The sequence below is a fragment of the Myxocyprinus asiaticus genome, chromosome 23 (genome assembly GCF_019703515.2).
Source record: "Myxocyprinus asiaticus isolate MX2 ecotype Aquarium Trade chromosome 23, UBuf_Myxa_2, whole genome shotgun sequence".
Classification (NCBI taxonomy): Eukaryota; Metazoa; Chordata; class Actinopteri; order Cypriniformes; family Catostomidae; genus Myxocyprinus; species Myxocyprinus asiaticus.
This window is the reverse complement of record NC_059366.1, coordinates 45,417,776-45,435,140: the sequence shown is the minus strand read 5'-3', so window position 1 is coordinate 45,435,140 and position 17,365 is coordinate 45,417,776. Positions and strand designations below refer to the sequence as shown.

Below are 17,365 nucleotides of genomic sequence, written 5' to 3'. Positions count from 1 at the left end.
AAAGAACAGACTGATGAAAGAAAGAAAGAAAGAAAGAAAAAAGGACGGATGGATGGACGGAAAGAAGAAAGGAAGAAAGAAAGAATGGATGAAAGAAAGAAAGAAAGAAAGAAAAAAGAAAGAAAAAAGGATGGACGGACGGAAAGAAGAAAGGAAGAAAGAAAGAATGGATGGATGAAAGAAAGAAAGAACAGACTGATAAAAGTAAGAAAGAAAGAAAGAAAGAAAAAAGAAAGAAAGAAAAAAGGATGGACGGACGGAAAGAAGAAAGGAAGAAAGAAAGAATGGATGGATGAAAGAAAGAAAGAACAGACTGATGAAAGAAAGAAAGAAAGAAAGAAAGAAAAAAGGACGGATGGACGGACGGAAAGAAGAAAGGAAGAAAGAAAGAATGGATGAAAGAAAGAAAGAAAGAAAGAAGGATGATGGATGAAAGAAAGAAAGAAAGAAAGAAGGATGATGGATGGACAAAAGAAAGAAAGAAAGAAAGAACGAAAGAAAAAGAAATAAAAAGACAGATGGATGGAAAAAGAAAGGAAGACTGGACAGATGAAAGAAAGAAGGATGGATGGATGGATTGAAAGAAAGAAAGAATGACAGACAGATGGAAAGAAAGAAAGAAAGAAAGAAAGAAAGAAAGAAAAAGAAAGAAGGACAGATGGACAGACGGACAGAAAGAAGGAAGGAAGGAAGAAAGAATGGATGAAAGAAAGAAAGAAAGAAAGAAAGAAAGAAAGAAAGAAAGAAAGCAGGATGGATGGACGGAAAGAAAGAAAGAAAGAAAGAAAGAAAGAAAGAAAGAAAGAAAGAAAGAAAGAAAGAAAGAAAAAGACAGATGGATGGAAAGAAGAAAGGAAGGAAGAAAGAACGGACGGATGGATGACAGAAAGAATGACAGATGGAAAGAAAGAAAGAAAGAATGGATGGATAAAAGAAAGAAGGATGGATTGAAAAAAGAAAGAAAAAAGAAAGAAAAGAAAACTAGTCTCATGTAACAAGATGATGAAGCATTATCACCTTATTCAGCAGCGTAATTCTAGCACAGTTGTTTTTGAATTATTTCGTGTAAATGTATACAATAATGCTTTGTGTTGCGTCACCCTGCAGCTCTGGCCAAGAACCGCCTACTAAGACAGGAAATGTCTGAGTGACCAACCACTGCACATTTTGTTTTTGTGACCTTTAGGAGCAGGTTTATCTGAAATACTCGATATCACAAAAATAGAAAGAAACACTCTGATCTATACTGCAGTTTTACTGTAATAATTTTCTAACGTCAGACAGACGAATACATCTTTGAAGAATACATAGCAGCTGGACAAAGAGGCTTTTATTGAAGGATGCTACAGTTACAAACTAGATTTGACCCAAGAGCAAAGCTGAAGCTAATGTGTGTGTGGTAAAATGCTGTTACTCATTTCATTTTCATCTTAAGAGGGTGTTTATATAGAAGTCTTAAGAACGCAGCAGCAAAAAAACAGCCTGTGTAATTACACAGATCACTGTATGATACATAAAGGCTTTGGCATACAAAAAAAAATTTGACAAATATGCAGCAAACAGACCTCAAATCAAATGATAATCAAATGATTAAAAAAAATGTATGAAAGGACCCCATGAATAAAGAATTCCAAAAGAACCATTGTTTACCTGCGGAAGCCTCCTGTAATGGTGACAGTGGCAGAAGAGTTGACACAGGTAACAGCTTCCTCTACTATAGTCTTCAGTGCATCGGCCTCTGACCTGCTCACAGGTTTACTGATGTCTTCATAGAACATGAACCCTGAGAAGAGTCAATGAAAATAATCACAGGATAACTAACAAATGAATGGATGAAAAACTATGTCCACTAGATGTAATACAAACATTTCAAGAGAAACACAAGCAGGTCATTCTCAATTTCAGGTGTACTGTTGCTTAATACTGCTACACGTGTGAAATCCACATTTTCTGCTGAGGCATAAAGCGTTATAGAGCGTTAGGAGTGAATTTGCAGCTTCGACACTGAAGCTCTACCAAAAACAGTCAACTGTTTAACTATCAAGTGCTTTTTGGCAACACTCTCACTAAAAATCTTTAATTAAAGTCTGCTTTTATGGTTTGTGTGTGAAGAGCATTAATTAGAGTTGTCACAGGCTCTTAAAATCCTCTATTAAGTGTTCAGGTCCTGCACGTGTCCCGATGCTGTTAACCTTCTATGACTTACAAAACTGAGTACTGTGGTGGTTTTAGATAGCAACACAATGGTCCTGAATCATTACCTTATTCATATACCATGGTATTTACATGTTAAAGACATGGTATTATCATGGAAAATGCTTGAAAACAGGGTATTACCATGGTACATGTGCCAAAAACATGGTATATTTCCAAAAAAAACATGGCATTATCATTGTACATGTGCAAAAAACATGGTAGTATGATGGTAAATGTAAAAAATAAAAAAACATGGTATTACCATGGTACATGTACAAAAAACATGGTATTGTGATGGTATATGTCCAAAAACATGGTATTACCATAGTACATGTGCCAAAAACATAGTATTATGATGGTATATGTCCAAAAAACATGGTATTGTGATGGTATATGTCCAAAAACATGGTATTACCATAGTACATGTGCCAAAAACCATAGTATTATGATGGTATATGTCCAAAAAACATGGTATTACCATGGTGCATGTGCAAAAAACATGGTATTATGATGGTATATGTCCAAAAAAACATGGTATTACCATAGTACATGTGCCAAAAACATAGTATTATGATGGTATGTGTCCAAAAAACATGGTATTTCAATGGTACATGTGCAAAAAAACATGGTATTATGATGGTAAATATCCAAAAATAATCATGGTATTACCATGGTACATGTGCAAAAAACATGGTATTACCATGGTGCATGTGCAAAAAACATGGTATTGTGATGGTATATGTCCAAAAACATGGTATTACCATGGTGCATGTGCCAAAAACATGGTATTATGATGGTAAATGTCCAAAAAAAAACATGGTATTTCAATGGTACATGTGCAAAAAACATAGTATTATGATTGTATGTGTCCAAAAAAAAACATGGTATTACCATGGTACATGTGCAAAAAAACATGGTATTATGATGGTAAATGTCCAAAAAAAAAACATGGTATTATCATGGTGCATGTGCAAAAAACCTGGTTTCATCATGGTGTGTCCAAAAAGCATGGTATTACTATGGTACAAACAAATACCATTGTACATGGTTTGGAACCTCATGAGCATACACAGGGGGCCTGGGTAGCTCAGTGGTAAAAGACGCTGGCTACCACCAGTTCACTAGCTCACTAGTTCAAATCCAGGGCATGCTGAGCGACTCCAGCCAGGTCTCCTAAGCAACCAAATTGGCCTGGTTGCTAGGGAGGGTAGAGTCACATGGGGTAACCTCCTTGTGGCACAAGGTGAGCTGAGCATAGATGCCACAGTGGATGGCATGAAGCCTCCACACACTCCGTGTCTCCATGGCAACACACTCAACAAGCCACATGATAAGATGTGCAAGTTAATGGTGAGCTTTTGCTTCATGAAATCACCAGATGTTCTGAAAACATCTTCATTTGGTTTTCACAAGTACAGTCCAATAAGTGTTTTAATCTTTAAAATATTTAAATCCTTTTCTCATATTTTATTACAGAGACAAAGTCCTTGCTGGGAAAATCATGGCTTTTATTTCATTCGTTCATTCAAGTCTTACATTTATAATTGTCTTTCACACAAAATACAACGTTAAACTTCACCATAAACATCAGTACACAACCACACAGCCAGTGAAATCACTACAAACACTGAAGCTGCAATCTGTACCGCCTTACACTCCACTGGAAATCTCCCAAATGCAATCTGCATAATTGTTTGAAGCCGCTGTGTTGTTTATAAATCAGCAGGTCACAAACAAGTACCCAAAGTTAACGGTAACAGTGGCAGAAAATTACGAGGCCTGACGACTGAAAAATAGTAGAGAAGTGGGCTGAGGACGCAACAACCACTGCATCATTAAACTTTCATCTTATAGTAGATTTTCCAAACAATCAGTAATTAACAAGCAAGTTCTAGATCATAAATCTATATTAAGACTCGAGACGATACAAGAACAACTAGTGCGAACTGGTCAGATAAGGTAATCGCTTTATAAAAGGGAACAATAACATTGTATTACAATTCAGAAATGAGATAACAGCAGAAACATGGTTGGCCTTTCCGTGTCTGGCCTTTCCCCAGATTTGATTGATGAGTTATGAATGTGTAACCATGAAAACTGTCACAAACGCTATATACCACCTCCTCAAAGCTCCCAAGAGGGTTTTGTTTAATAAGTGGTATTCCATATGCAAGCAGACTTATCGATGAGCAGATTTATTTTCCGAGGGGCTTTGTGTACCACACAGCCAGAGATGAAAGTGCCGCTGCACAACAGGTAAACAGAAGAGTAATTTTAGCAAATTAACCAGCCAGAAGCCAATGGTTCCAGATATACAACCACCCACAGACCAGCAGAGAGCAATAACACCAGAGAAATGACCAGTGACAACTGCACTTTGACAGGAACATTTAGTATGTTTTCACCATGTTGTTACTTTAAAGAGGAGAGATGTGGCTTAAATTCAAACACTTTGAAAATATGATGTGATCAGAAGTAATGGGTTCTGTGAAAACAATTATGGACTACTTTCACTGACAAAATGTTCCAAAAACATGGTATTACCATGGTACATTTCCAAAAAGAATGGTATTACCATGGTAAATGTCCAATAAACTTGGTATTACCATGGTACACGTGCAAAAAACATGGTATTACCATGGTAACTGTCCAAAAAGTAAGTTAGGCCTATTACCATGGTAAACTACCAATAAACATGGTATTGCCATGGTCACTGTCCAAAAAACATGGTATTACTATGGTAAATGTCCAAAAACATGGTATTACTATGGTAACTGTCAAAAAAAACATGGTATTACCAGAGTACAGGTCCAAAACCATTTTATTACCACAGTAAATGTCTAAAAACATGGTATTACCATGGTAACTGCACAAAAAGTAAGTTAGGGCTATTACCATAGTAAATGTCCAAAAACAATGTATCACCATTGTCACTGTCCAAAAAACATGGTATTACTATGGTAAATGTCCAAAAAAACACGGCTAAAAATATGATATGATTATGGTAACTCGCCAAAAAAAAAAACATAGTACATGTCCAAAAACACAGTATTACAATGGTAAGTGTCCAAAAAAAATGGTATTACCATGGTAAATGTCCTAAAAAACATGGTATTACCATGGTACATGTACAAAAACATGGTATTATGATAGTAAATGTCCAAAAACATGGTATTACCATGGTATATGTCCAAAAAACATGGTATCATGGGGGTAAATGTCCAAAAACATGATATTACCATGGTAAATGTCCTAAAAAACATGGTATTACCCTGGTACATGTCCAGAAACATGTTATTATGATAGTAAATGTCCAAAAACATGGTATTACCATGGTATATGTCCAAAAACATGGTTTTATGATAGTGACTGTCCAAAAATCATGGTATTTCCATAGTACATGTCCAAAAACATAGTATTACCATGGTAATTGTCCAAAAAGGAGTGGTGGTGGCATAGTGGACTAAAGCACTGAACTGGTAAGCAAAAGGTTGCTGGTTCAATCCCCACAGCCACCACCATTGTGTCCTTGAGCAAGGCACTTAACTCCAGGTTGCTCCAGGGGGATTGTCCCTGTAATAAGTGCACTGTAAGTCGCTTTGGATAAAAGCATCTGCCAAATGCATAAATGTAAATGTAAAAAGTAAGTTAGGCCTATTATCATAGTAAATGTCCAAAAACAATGTATCACCATGGTCACTGTCCAAAAAACATGGTATTACTATGGTAAATGTCCAAAAACATCGTATTACTATGGTAAATGTCCAAAAAAACACGGTATTACCATAATATGGGTCCAAAAACATTGTATTACCACAGTAAATGTCTAAAAACATGGTATAACCAGTACCACAGTGCATGTCCAAAAACATGGTATTATGATGGTAACTGTCCAAAAAAAACATGGTTTTACCATAGTACATGTCCAAAAACATAGTATTACAACGTACGTGTACAAAAACGTGGTATAACCATGGTAACTGTCCACTAAACATGGTATTACAATGGTACATGTCCAAAAACATGGTATTACCATGATACCTATCCTAAAAATATGATATTATTATGGTAACTCTCCAAAAAAAACATGGTATTACCATAGTACATGTCCAAAAACACAGTATTACAATGGTAAGTGTCCAAAAAAATTGTATTACCATAATACATATCCCAGAAACATGGTATCATGGGGGTAAATGTCCAAAAACATGATATTACCATGGTATATTTCCTAAAAAAAACATGGTATTACCATGGTACATGTACAAAAACATGGTATTATGATGGTAAATGTCCAAAAACATGGTATTACCATGGTATATGTCCAAAAACATGGTTTTATGATAGTAACTGTCCAAAAATCATGGTATTTCCATAGTACATGTCCAAAAACATAGTATTACCATGGTACATGACCAAAAACATTGTGTTACTATGGTAAATGTCTTAAAACATGGTATTGCCATAGTACATATCCAAAAACATGGTATTACCATAGTACATGTCCAAAAACATTGTGTTACTATGGTAAATGCTTAAAAACATTGTATTACCATATTAAATGTCTAAAATCATGGTATTATCATAGTACATGTCCAAAAACATTGTGTTACTATGGTAAATGTCTAAAAACACAGTATTGCGGGGCCTGGGTAGCTCAGCGAGTATTGATGCTGACTATCACCCCTGGAGTCGCGAGTTTGAATCCAGGGCATACTGAGTGACTCTAGCCAGGTCTCCTAAGCAACCAAATTGGCCCGGTAGCTAGGGAGGGTAGAGTCACATGGGTTAACCTCCTCGTGGTCGCTATAATGTGGTTCTCGCTCTCAATGGGGCGCGTAGTGAGTTGAAAAGGGGAGAACATTTTAAAAAACATGGTATTACCATAGTAAATGTCTAAAAACATGGTATTATCATAGTACATGTCCAAAAACATTGTGTTACTATGGTAAATGTCTAAAAACATGGTATTACCAGTTACACAGTGCATGTCCAAAAACATAATATCACTATGGTACATGTCCCAAAAAACATTGCATTACAATGGTACTACATGTCTAAAAACATGGTATTACTATTGTACACAGTGTTACCATTTGATGCCATCACTGTACCATGGTACTGTCACGGTATTTTTAAAAGGGTGAAATAAGGAATACAACATTTTTGGCCAAAATATTTGTCAACATTAAATGTATTTCTATCACATTTTACTTCCAAAGTGTGACAAATTTTAGAGTGAAAAGGGGTATTCAATGACAGGACTTCATTTTATCCATCATGAATTGATTACTGATTACCAAAACTGATAGCATATCACTTCTGAAGACATGGATTCAACCACTTTTATGATGCCTTTATGTCCTTTTTGGAGCTTTGTTGACTTTATTGACCTTATTGACTTACATTGTCTGGACATAAACACCTCATACATTCTTTAGAATCTGTTTGTGTTCCTCAGAAGGAAAACAAAATTTATTTTCAGGTGAACTATTCCTTTAATTTCATGCTGCCATTAAAAGTCCAAACTCCCTGAAGTGTCTCTGAAAGCATCTCTTCAGAAACACCTGTAGTAGAATAAGTATTTACCTGCAGTCTGCATCCGGTTCAGTGTGATAGTGGGTTCCGTCAAGACCTGTTCAAATGAGCGGAGTCCTTTATAATACCAGCTCCCTGCTGTTTTAGGTCCAACACCAAAGACACTGTTGAACAGCTTACATACAAACAGACACACTAATTAACAATCATTTCTCACACCTATATGTTTGCTAATTTCTAAAGTCTTAAAACGGCTTAAAGTAAAATTGACTTTTGATCACCCTACCTTCAGCGTTCTGTATCTCTCATCATTCAGTATCTCCTGAGCTTTAGACGATACTCCACATTCAATGATGTCCTATGAAAATAAAGACATGGAAATGTAGTTTGTGTCGCTGTCATAAAGTCATATTCAGTTCTACACATCGGTGAGCTGTCATGATTAAACACAATCTCTGTGAGTCTGCACACAAACACATCATCCCGGTTAATTACCTAATTAACTCTAATGAAACGCTCATTGCGTTGTCTCCCATTGCTCTCGCTCTCTTGTGAAGATGCTTTGCAAGCTGTCTCACAAACTCAGAACCAGTTTATTCTTTATTTATATTATTAGTGACATTTTGAGTGTTTTTGTTTCACAGTGTATCACTGAAAATGTCAATAATAATATCACACTTGGTGCATCGACAGTGGTTACGATACATGCGTGAACGAATGCCGTTTGGTATCATTAATGTCAAACCTGACGTGCAGTGTCTTCACTATTACATTAATCAATAATGAAAATAACTGTCAGCAAATGTTGTTATTGATTAGCTGAATATAGCAGTCACTTTAAAGTATTGAAAAATCCAGTTGCGTGATTGAACTCATTTTAAAAATGAGTACTTGTGCCATTTAATGCGCTTCACTTACATTTAGCTAATATTTCTATATTTTCTAATGTATACGTGTTATGAATTCAAAGTCATGCGCATATTTCCATTTTGCAAAATTGTTGTCTTTAATGCAAATGAGGAATATTCCAGGTTCAAGTTCAAGTTCAGCTCAATCAACAGCATTTGTGGCATGATGTTCTTTATCACAAAAATGCATTTTGACTTGCCCCTCCTTTTCTTTAAATTAAGCACAAATGTGTGTTCCAGTGAGACACTTACAATGGAAGTCAATGGGGTCAATCTGTAAACATTAAAATACTCACTGTTTTAAAAGTATAGACACAAGACATAAACAATATGTGTGTTAACATGATTTTACTGTCATAAAATCACTTACTAATTTTTTCTGTTTAATTATACAATTTCGTTGCCTTGCCAACGTAACACCATAAACCCTAAAACGACCTTAAAAACGATGATTTAAACAACTTTACAGCTCAAATAATACATGAGTTTTAACAGGAGAATTAATGTAAGTGCTTTTATAAAATAATATAAGCTTCATATTTCAGTCTTTTAACCCCTAAAAAAAATGGTCCCATTGACTTCCATTGTAAGTGCCTCGCTGGAACACAGATTTATTTATTTATTTATTTATTTAAAAGAAAAGGAGGGACAATTCGAAATTAATTTGTGTGGTAATCAACATTATGCCACAAATGCTGTCAATTGAGCTTAACTTGAACCCAGAATATTCCTATAAAAGAATTCACTAAGCGCTCAAGTTTTTAAAAAACTACAGTACATGCAATTTATACTGTAACATTTATATTTTAAAACTTTTTGTACACATTATAGCATGCAATCATTTATGTTTTTTAATGTTTTTTTTTTTTTTTACAAAATACAGGAAATATTTTTTGGATATTTTATATGATTATTTGGAAAAATAATTGATTATCAAAATAATTGTTATTTGCAGCACTAGAAAATTCTCATTGATTCTAGAGTCATATGAAGTGTTTTTTTGGAGCTTTAAAGCCGACATGAGGGTGAGTAAACAATAACAGAATTTTCCATTTTTTAATTGCCTGTCGTCGTTGAAGCTGTTAAAGGGATAGTTCACCAAAAATGAACATTCTCTCATCATTTACTCTCATTATGACTTTCTTTCTTCCGCAGAACACAAATAAAGATTTTTAGAAGAATATTTCAGTACTGTAGGTCCATACAATGCAAGTGAATGGTGACCAGACTTTTTAATCTCCAAAAATCAGATAAAGGCAGCATAAAAGTAATCCATACGACTCCAGTGGCTTAATCCATGTGTTCAGAAGCGATATGATGGATGTGGGTGAGAAACAGATCAATATTTAAGTCCTTTTTTACTATAAATTTTTCTTCCTGCCCAGTAGGTAGTGATATGCACAAAGAATGTTAATCACCAAGAAAAAAAGTAGAAGAATGTAAAAGTGAAATTGGAGATTTATAGTATAAAAGGATTTAAATATTGATCTGTTTCTCACCCACACCTATCATATCGATATGGATTAAACCACTGGAGCCTTAGGGATTACTTTTATGCTGACTTTATGTGCTTTTGGAGATTTAAAGTTCTGATCACCATCCACTTGTATTGTATGGACCTACAAAGCTGAAATATTCTTCTAAAAATCTTCATTTGTGTTCTGCTGAAGAAAGAAAGTCACACACATCTGGGATGACATGAGGGTGAGTAAATGATGAGAGAATCTTCATTTTTGGGTGAACTATTCCTCTAATAATCAATGCACACAATTAATTATCATCAAATAAACTGATAGTACTAGTTGTACATTCTTTATAGAAGGTTAAAGGGGAAAAGAAAATGAGTCAGTTTTATATAGTGATTTGATTTCAGTTTGTGTTTTTAATTCTACAACTTTTAACAACTAGTAAAATTGTTTATTTGTAAATCATGACTCAGTCATTAAATGCTAATGTGTCTTTAATGTTTAAAATAGTATAATGTGACATGCTGTTTCTTGTATTCCCCTTGACTTCCTCTGTCAAATAAACACAAACACTACAACTGGAAATCTTTAGGCACTTTTGCATGCAACTCACAATTCTTGAAGCATTTCAATATTTCCGCAACAGTTCAAACCTTTGGCGAGTCGATTCAGAATCATTTCAGAATCATTTGAGAAAGTATCGCAATGCATCAGCAAATCTATCTTTTCTGTACACCTAACTCACACATCATCCAAACACTTTCCCAACCCTTTCAACCAAGCTTAACCTTTTTTTTCCACTATGTAAGTATCAAAACTTTGGTGTATATTTTCCTGAGGGCTCAAGCAACAACAATGTGAAGGTGTATTAGAAGCACAGCAGAAGAGAGTCTGAGAGAGAGAGAGAGATGGATATGTTATCAGAGGTGTCGGGCATCCCCGGGCTGATACAACACCTCTATGATGGCATTGCTGTATTCTCCCAGGCTGGGCAGGTGCTGCGTGTCCTCCGGGCGTTTCAGGGCGACAGGGAGACTCTTGAGCACAGACGCAGCTTTGCGGTACGCCAGACAGGAGCCCTGATTCCCATTGAACTCGAAGCTCTCCGCCAGCACCTCCAGCGCGTCCTGCAGCACAGAGACAGTACAGAATGACACCAGCAGACAGACGGCCGGACAGCCGGAGATGGAGTGTGAAAAACATGAGCAAGGAAAAGTGGAAAAGGTCAAATAAAGGGCAGAGGGAGAGAGACACAGGTTGAGAAAAACAATCAGAAAAGATGTGATATGGTCATTCCTGCTATGACCCTACAAAATAAGTGGTCATTGCCCTGCTGAAGAAAAAAAAAACACTTATATAATTAAGCCAGTATAAGCTTGTTTGATTATTTTAAAGGGCTTAAGATGGCTTCCTGACCAGATGAAAAGTGTCTAAAACCCCTCTAAAACCTGCCAACAGACCAGTCTGACCGGGTGAGAGACCAGCTAAAACCAGCTCACCATCTGCTGCAGGTTTTATTGTTGTTTTTTCAGCAGTGTGCTTAAAAATCTAGAATAATATAATGAAATGCTTTCCTTGCAAATGTATACTTTACTTGCAAAAAACAAATAGTTATGCAGTACATTTAGGTTTGATGGCTTCTGTGATGTTTTGTGTTTTAGTTTGGTTTGCTTGATAAAAATCACAAAAATCTGTGAGATCATTTCAACATTTCAATGGATGGTTAAAAATATTGCAATTATGCTACATTGATATAAGTTGACTGTCAGTCCCTTTGGGTGTTTCTTCAACTTAGGGCAATTTCACATCCTAGGGGTTGTTTTTAATTAAAAACCAAACAATTTCAACTTATTTTCTTTTTGTTATATGAAGTTCTCATTAAAATTGAATTGGAAACTTTTTACCAGGCTTTCATTTATTTTTGATACTTTTCAAATGCCTTTTATATTTCTTGCCATATCTTTAATAATCAAGTTACAATTAATAGTTTAAATACCTGAGCTTCATCGAAACGTATTATAGAAATTCTTTATAGCAACACTAAAGTTACAGAGGAACAGCATTAACAGAATGATGCGACAGTGAGAAATAAAGTGTAGAGAGAGTAAAGATATGTGTCAGGTAAATGCCTGAATTCCATGTGGACCGACCCTTGATGATGGGGCGACAGCAATCACAGAACATGCTGTCACATGCACATCTCTTTCGCTCTATGTGTCCCACTCTCACTCTACACTTTTGTACCAGGGTGTCTTTCAGATGACCTCACAGCGACATGCGGGTGTCATTTTAAACTTGTTCACAAATTGTTTCCCTGAGGGCCCCTGGCACATGCATATGCGAGCACACAAGTTCACACGCTGCAACAGTAGATATTTTGAACAAAATATACAAGAGAATGAGAAACGATCATCTGTTAACATTTCATTGCTCATTTTTCATCACTTTGAAACACTTCACAGTTTTAACCAACCCAAAGAGGTCTATAACACCTGGACAGAACTATCCGTTAGCATTCCCATTTATTTTAATGTAAGTTGTTCGGCTGGCAGTTAACCCCTAGGAAGTGCGTGATTTGAATTTTTCAATTTTTGCTCATGGACAATTAGTTCTAGATATAGGTTTGAGCCGTAAAAGCCATGTGACCACAACATGTGGCTTCTAAAAGTTCATGCAATATTTACTTCCTTTTTTACTATAAATTCTCCTCCCTGCCCAGTAGGTGGCGATATGCACAAAGAGTGCGAATCACCAAAAACAAAATGGCACCAAAAACGGCTCTTCTTTATCCCTCTCCCGGCTGATTGGGCTGATTTAGCGCCGGGCGTCCATCGTTATGGCCTGGCCACGCCCTCCTCCTCGTCACATACCCCCAACGCCCGATTTAGGCCGGGGAAACCTCCGGCCTGACTTACTCCCCTACTCCCTTCCTGGAGGGGAGGTGTTGCCCTTTCGGCCGTCCTTCTACTGGCTGGTCTTCCCCGCCTCCTGGGAATCTGAGTAGGATGAGGGGAGGGAGAGCCCGAGAGAGAGAAAGGGGAGAGAGTGAGGAAAAAGAAAAAACTCCGGTTCCCGACCACGCTGCCACATGGTCCTCAGCCAGCTGCACTGCCTCCTGGCGGACAGCAGCGGGTTTCACCACCTCATGTCGGATGACAGCGGGCTCCTCCACCCCCGGCAGACGGCAACGGGCTCCTCCGCCCCCTGGCGGATGGCAGCGGCAAGGACTCCATGACAGTTTGTTTCGGCACCAGTGTGGCAAGCCTCTTGTTCGGTAGGGAAAGGAGGAAGCAGGAACCGGGTTAACAATCAAAAAGACTTTTAAAAAATAAAACACAACATAAAACTGCTTTCCAGCATAACACAAAAGCGCACACACACGAACACTGCTGCGTGTGTGCTCTCTCTCTCTAACTGGCGTCCTCGGCTCCTCTTTATCCCTCTACTGGCTGATTGGGCTGATTCAGTGCCGGGTGTCCATCGTTACGGCCCGGCCACGCCCTCCTCCTCGTCACACTATCCCTTTAAGATCAGACTCAAACAAGAATTCTACAAAAAACTACAAAAAACATTTAAAAATCAAAAACATAAAAAATCAACAAATTAAAAACACAAATTTGCATTTGTCCAGCACACAATGACCATTATGTTGTTTCAAAGGCCAAAGAGATCAAGTGATCTTGAGGTGGTCACATAAACAATGGCGAGCGTGATTTGGAGGTTGCATTTGTGCTCTAAAATTAAATTTTTACTGCACTGACGGTTAGGTTTAGGGTTGGGGTTTGGGTTAGAAATATAAATATAAAATATTCATTCATGTTGATAGTATTACATCCTTTAAAACTAAAAAAATTAAAATAAAACTCGCTTTTGGCGCCACCCGGTGGACATTTCACCTCAATACAACTTCTAGCTTCAGCCACCGGGGGCGGTAGTCTGAAATTTGGTCAGCAATTAATTTAGGTAAATGACTATCCTAAGAAAGACCTCTAAAAAAAAAAAAAACTCTTAAACCAGACTAAGCGTGTTAGCTGTTTTATGTCGGTCCCCCAGACTGACTGGCTGAAAAGTGCCCCAAACCCCTCTAAAACAAAACAACAGACCAGCTTAGACCAGCGTAGGCTGGTTTTATTGATCTATTATAATATAATTAAATATTTGCAATTTACATGTTGCTTGAAAAGAAATTGTATACATACACATCTACTTTAGAATGGTCGTCAATGGAAAAAGATGCTTTTTACCCTCAGAATGGTGTAGATCTATCATAAGCCGCTAAACCTTGACAAACTGATCAACTTCCTGTTTCTTGTCTGAATCCCTACAGCAGGATCAGAGATTCAGTGTATACTGTGAGCCAGCGATACAGACACTAACTGATCAGAATCAATTCAAACACACACATACACACACACACACACACACACATGTTGGTGCAGCTATCATTATGAGGACTCTCCATAGACATAATGATTTTTATACTGTATGAACTATAGATTCTATCCCCTAACCCTAACCCTACCCCTAAACCTAACCCTCACAAAAAACTTTCTGCATTTTTACATTTTCAATAAAACATCGTTTAGTATGTTTTTTTAAGCGATTTGAATTATGGGGACACTAGAAATGTCCTCATAAATCACATTTATAGCATAATACCCTTGTAATTACCAGTTTGTCACCTAAAAAAACTTCTTCATAAACCACACACACACACACACACATTGTTTTCATGACAAGCATGTGTGCAGACATATTTAAAAGCACTCTCAACCGTGACATACACAACATCCTTGACACTGCACACACACACACACACGGCTCTTCTAGCAGTACTGGTTAATGAGTGCAGCAGGTTGGTAAAGCTGAGGTCACGCAGTCAAGTTCTGCTGTGCAGTGAGCATGTGTTTAAGATCAGGTCGATATCCTGGTGTGCGGGGACTGCACAAGTCTGTGAGTGCATTTAAATGCATTTTAAAAGTCTTATTTCTATCTATCCATCCATCCATCCACCCCCTCTTTCAGACAAGGCTTTGTCAAGTAAACATCAGATTTCGTCTTGACAAACTTTACCAATCTAGTTTCATCTGATGTTCTGTTACTGTGATTAATTAAACATTAATATGTTTTGTTGTAGATACAACACTTGTGCGGACCTCACGTTGTGTTAATATTGCTTTAAATAAATTAATAAATCAATTTTGCTGAAAGAGGAAAATGCCCACGACTGGCATGGTGAGACGAACCGTAACTAAGAACTCTGATTAAAATCTCCTCTGTAACTGACTGGCAAATATCATGTTTTAATGGAAAATGGAATCGTGATTGCTCTGTCGCCAAGAGAGAAAATGCACCTGCAATGCAGATATATAATACACCCTATCCCTTCACCTTTTCATCCCCATGACTCTACTTTTCTAGTTGTTGTCATCTTTACAGAGCCATCACATCAATCTAAATACTGACATATTACAGCATTGATTGACAGAGTGAGCATGCGATAAAACCGTGTGTGTGTGTGTGTGTGTGTATGTGTGTGTGTGTGTGTGTGTTTGCATATATATCATGTGTTTTAAAGCAGAGCTTATAAAATACACAATAATAAGCTGGAACAAACGCTCAGTCGCATGTTGTCTGTTTGCATCTCTCAGACTCTGGTGTCACAGCTGCACTAACAGCGGCCATGAGATGGTCTTTTTTCCCACCCAGGTGAATCAATCGATCTAACAACAACCCCAGGGGCTGAGCTCTCGAACACCCCATTCTTCATCATCCAGACCAATGGACGTGATGAACTGTGCACAGCAGATGCAGATCAATCCATAATGAAGGCAAACTCACATGAAAAAGCATTACAGTATTGTGTTGTCATATACCAGATGTGTCTGAAAGCAAAGTATTTACATTTGTACAGAAACAGATGTGCATTGTCATTTTGTCACCACAAAGATGAAAGTGTCTGGAAGGTTTTTTTGCGGTTTATCATTGTTTTCTGCTCATTTCACAGCATATAGAGTGCAAAAGTCTGGTTCCGGAAGTAAAAATACTGTTTATTTACTCAGGCAATCTTTCTCCCGAGATGTGAGATGAAACTAAATGGCAGCCAGTTCCAACTGCACAAGAGAGCACAGTTAACATAGACAGTAAACAATACCTTCACGCTTGACAGTAACAAACACAACAATGATCTGACATCGGACATGACACACGAGGGGATTTAAATAGGCGGGGAACAAACAAGGGACAGGTGTCGCTCGCAGCTGAAAACTGTAATGATCAGCGTTCCCATGGAAACAATCATGGTTTCCATGGAAACGCTGATTCAGCATGCCAGCGGCACCTGAAACACATAAGGGCAAAACTTAAACACGCTTTGACAAAAACAGGCAGGGAACGATGATGCCACAGTCCTCATCAGGACTGTGACATCACCGGAGGGTGCACGGTGGCAACTCGCGCACTGTGATAAGCATAAACACGAAACAAGACAGACAGGGGACGATGATATCATGGCCCTCATCAGACAAAACCCTACCTGTCAGGTTGGCAAGGCAATGACATCACCGGAGAGCGTACGGCGGTCCCAAACAACTGGACCCGAACCGAGGCAGGCCGGTACTGTCACAGTCCCGTCAGGCAAAACCCAAACCTGACAGGGTGACCGGACCATAATAGGGAATGGGCAGTCGCTGCAGAGCTCTTTGTCATGCTTTGTTTGCTGTGATTCTCTGATTGGTGGATCTTTCCTCCTTAGCATGGGTAGTGAAGTTCATCACAGCAATTCAGCTATTAAACACCGTTTTAAAAAAATGAAGTTGAAATAAGGCAGATTGATGGCTTTAACAGAAGCATATACCATTGATTAACAACCTCAGAGCTCACAGTAGGTCTGTCTTTAAAGGTTTATAATTTATTGGTCAAAATCAATTCCACAATGGAGAAAATGAATGGGATTTTTGCTTCCGAAACACAACCGTTGCACTGTTCAGTTATAGTGAGGTTTTAAACGGTCTTCGTTAAACTATTTTAAGAAGATCACAGTCTCCGTTGACGGTAAGCCTCAGACATGAGCTCTAGAGGTTATGTTTACATGGGCAGTTATAAATGAACTACCGCAGGTTTTTGCGTTGTCGAGCTACAGTCTTCATCTCTCTGTCCAAGTACACATGACACCATACGCATTCGAATAGGTGAAGAAAGGACATCAGCTGAGGAAGTGATGTAGACGTTTTCCAGTTGACCTTTTACGTCATAGTA

At 37.7% G+C, this 17,365-nt stretch overlaps 1 protein-coding gene across 1 annotated transcript in view; it reads right to left on the bottom strand.

Moving 5' to 3' along the window:
- Nucleotides 1-17,365, bottom strand: part of LOC127414375 (DNA nucleotidylexotransferase-like) — a 161,334-nt gene that overhangs the window by 122,533 nt on the left and 21,436 nt on the right. Inside the window, exons 4-7 of the mRNA XM_051652369.1 lie at nucleotides 11,065-11,235; nucleotides 8,021-8,092; nucleotides 7,786-7,909; nucleotides 1,651-1,783 (exon numbers count right to left, since the gene is read on the bottom strand). Of these exons, the coding sequence (XP_051508329.1) occupies nucleotides 1,651-1,783; nucleotides 7,786-7,909; nucleotides 8,021-8,092; nucleotides 11,065-11,235 (500 nt within the window). The remainder of the gene's footprint in view (nucleotides 1-1,650; nucleotides 1,784-7,785; nucleotides 7,910-8,020; nucleotides 8,093-11,064; nucleotides 11,236-17,365) is intronic.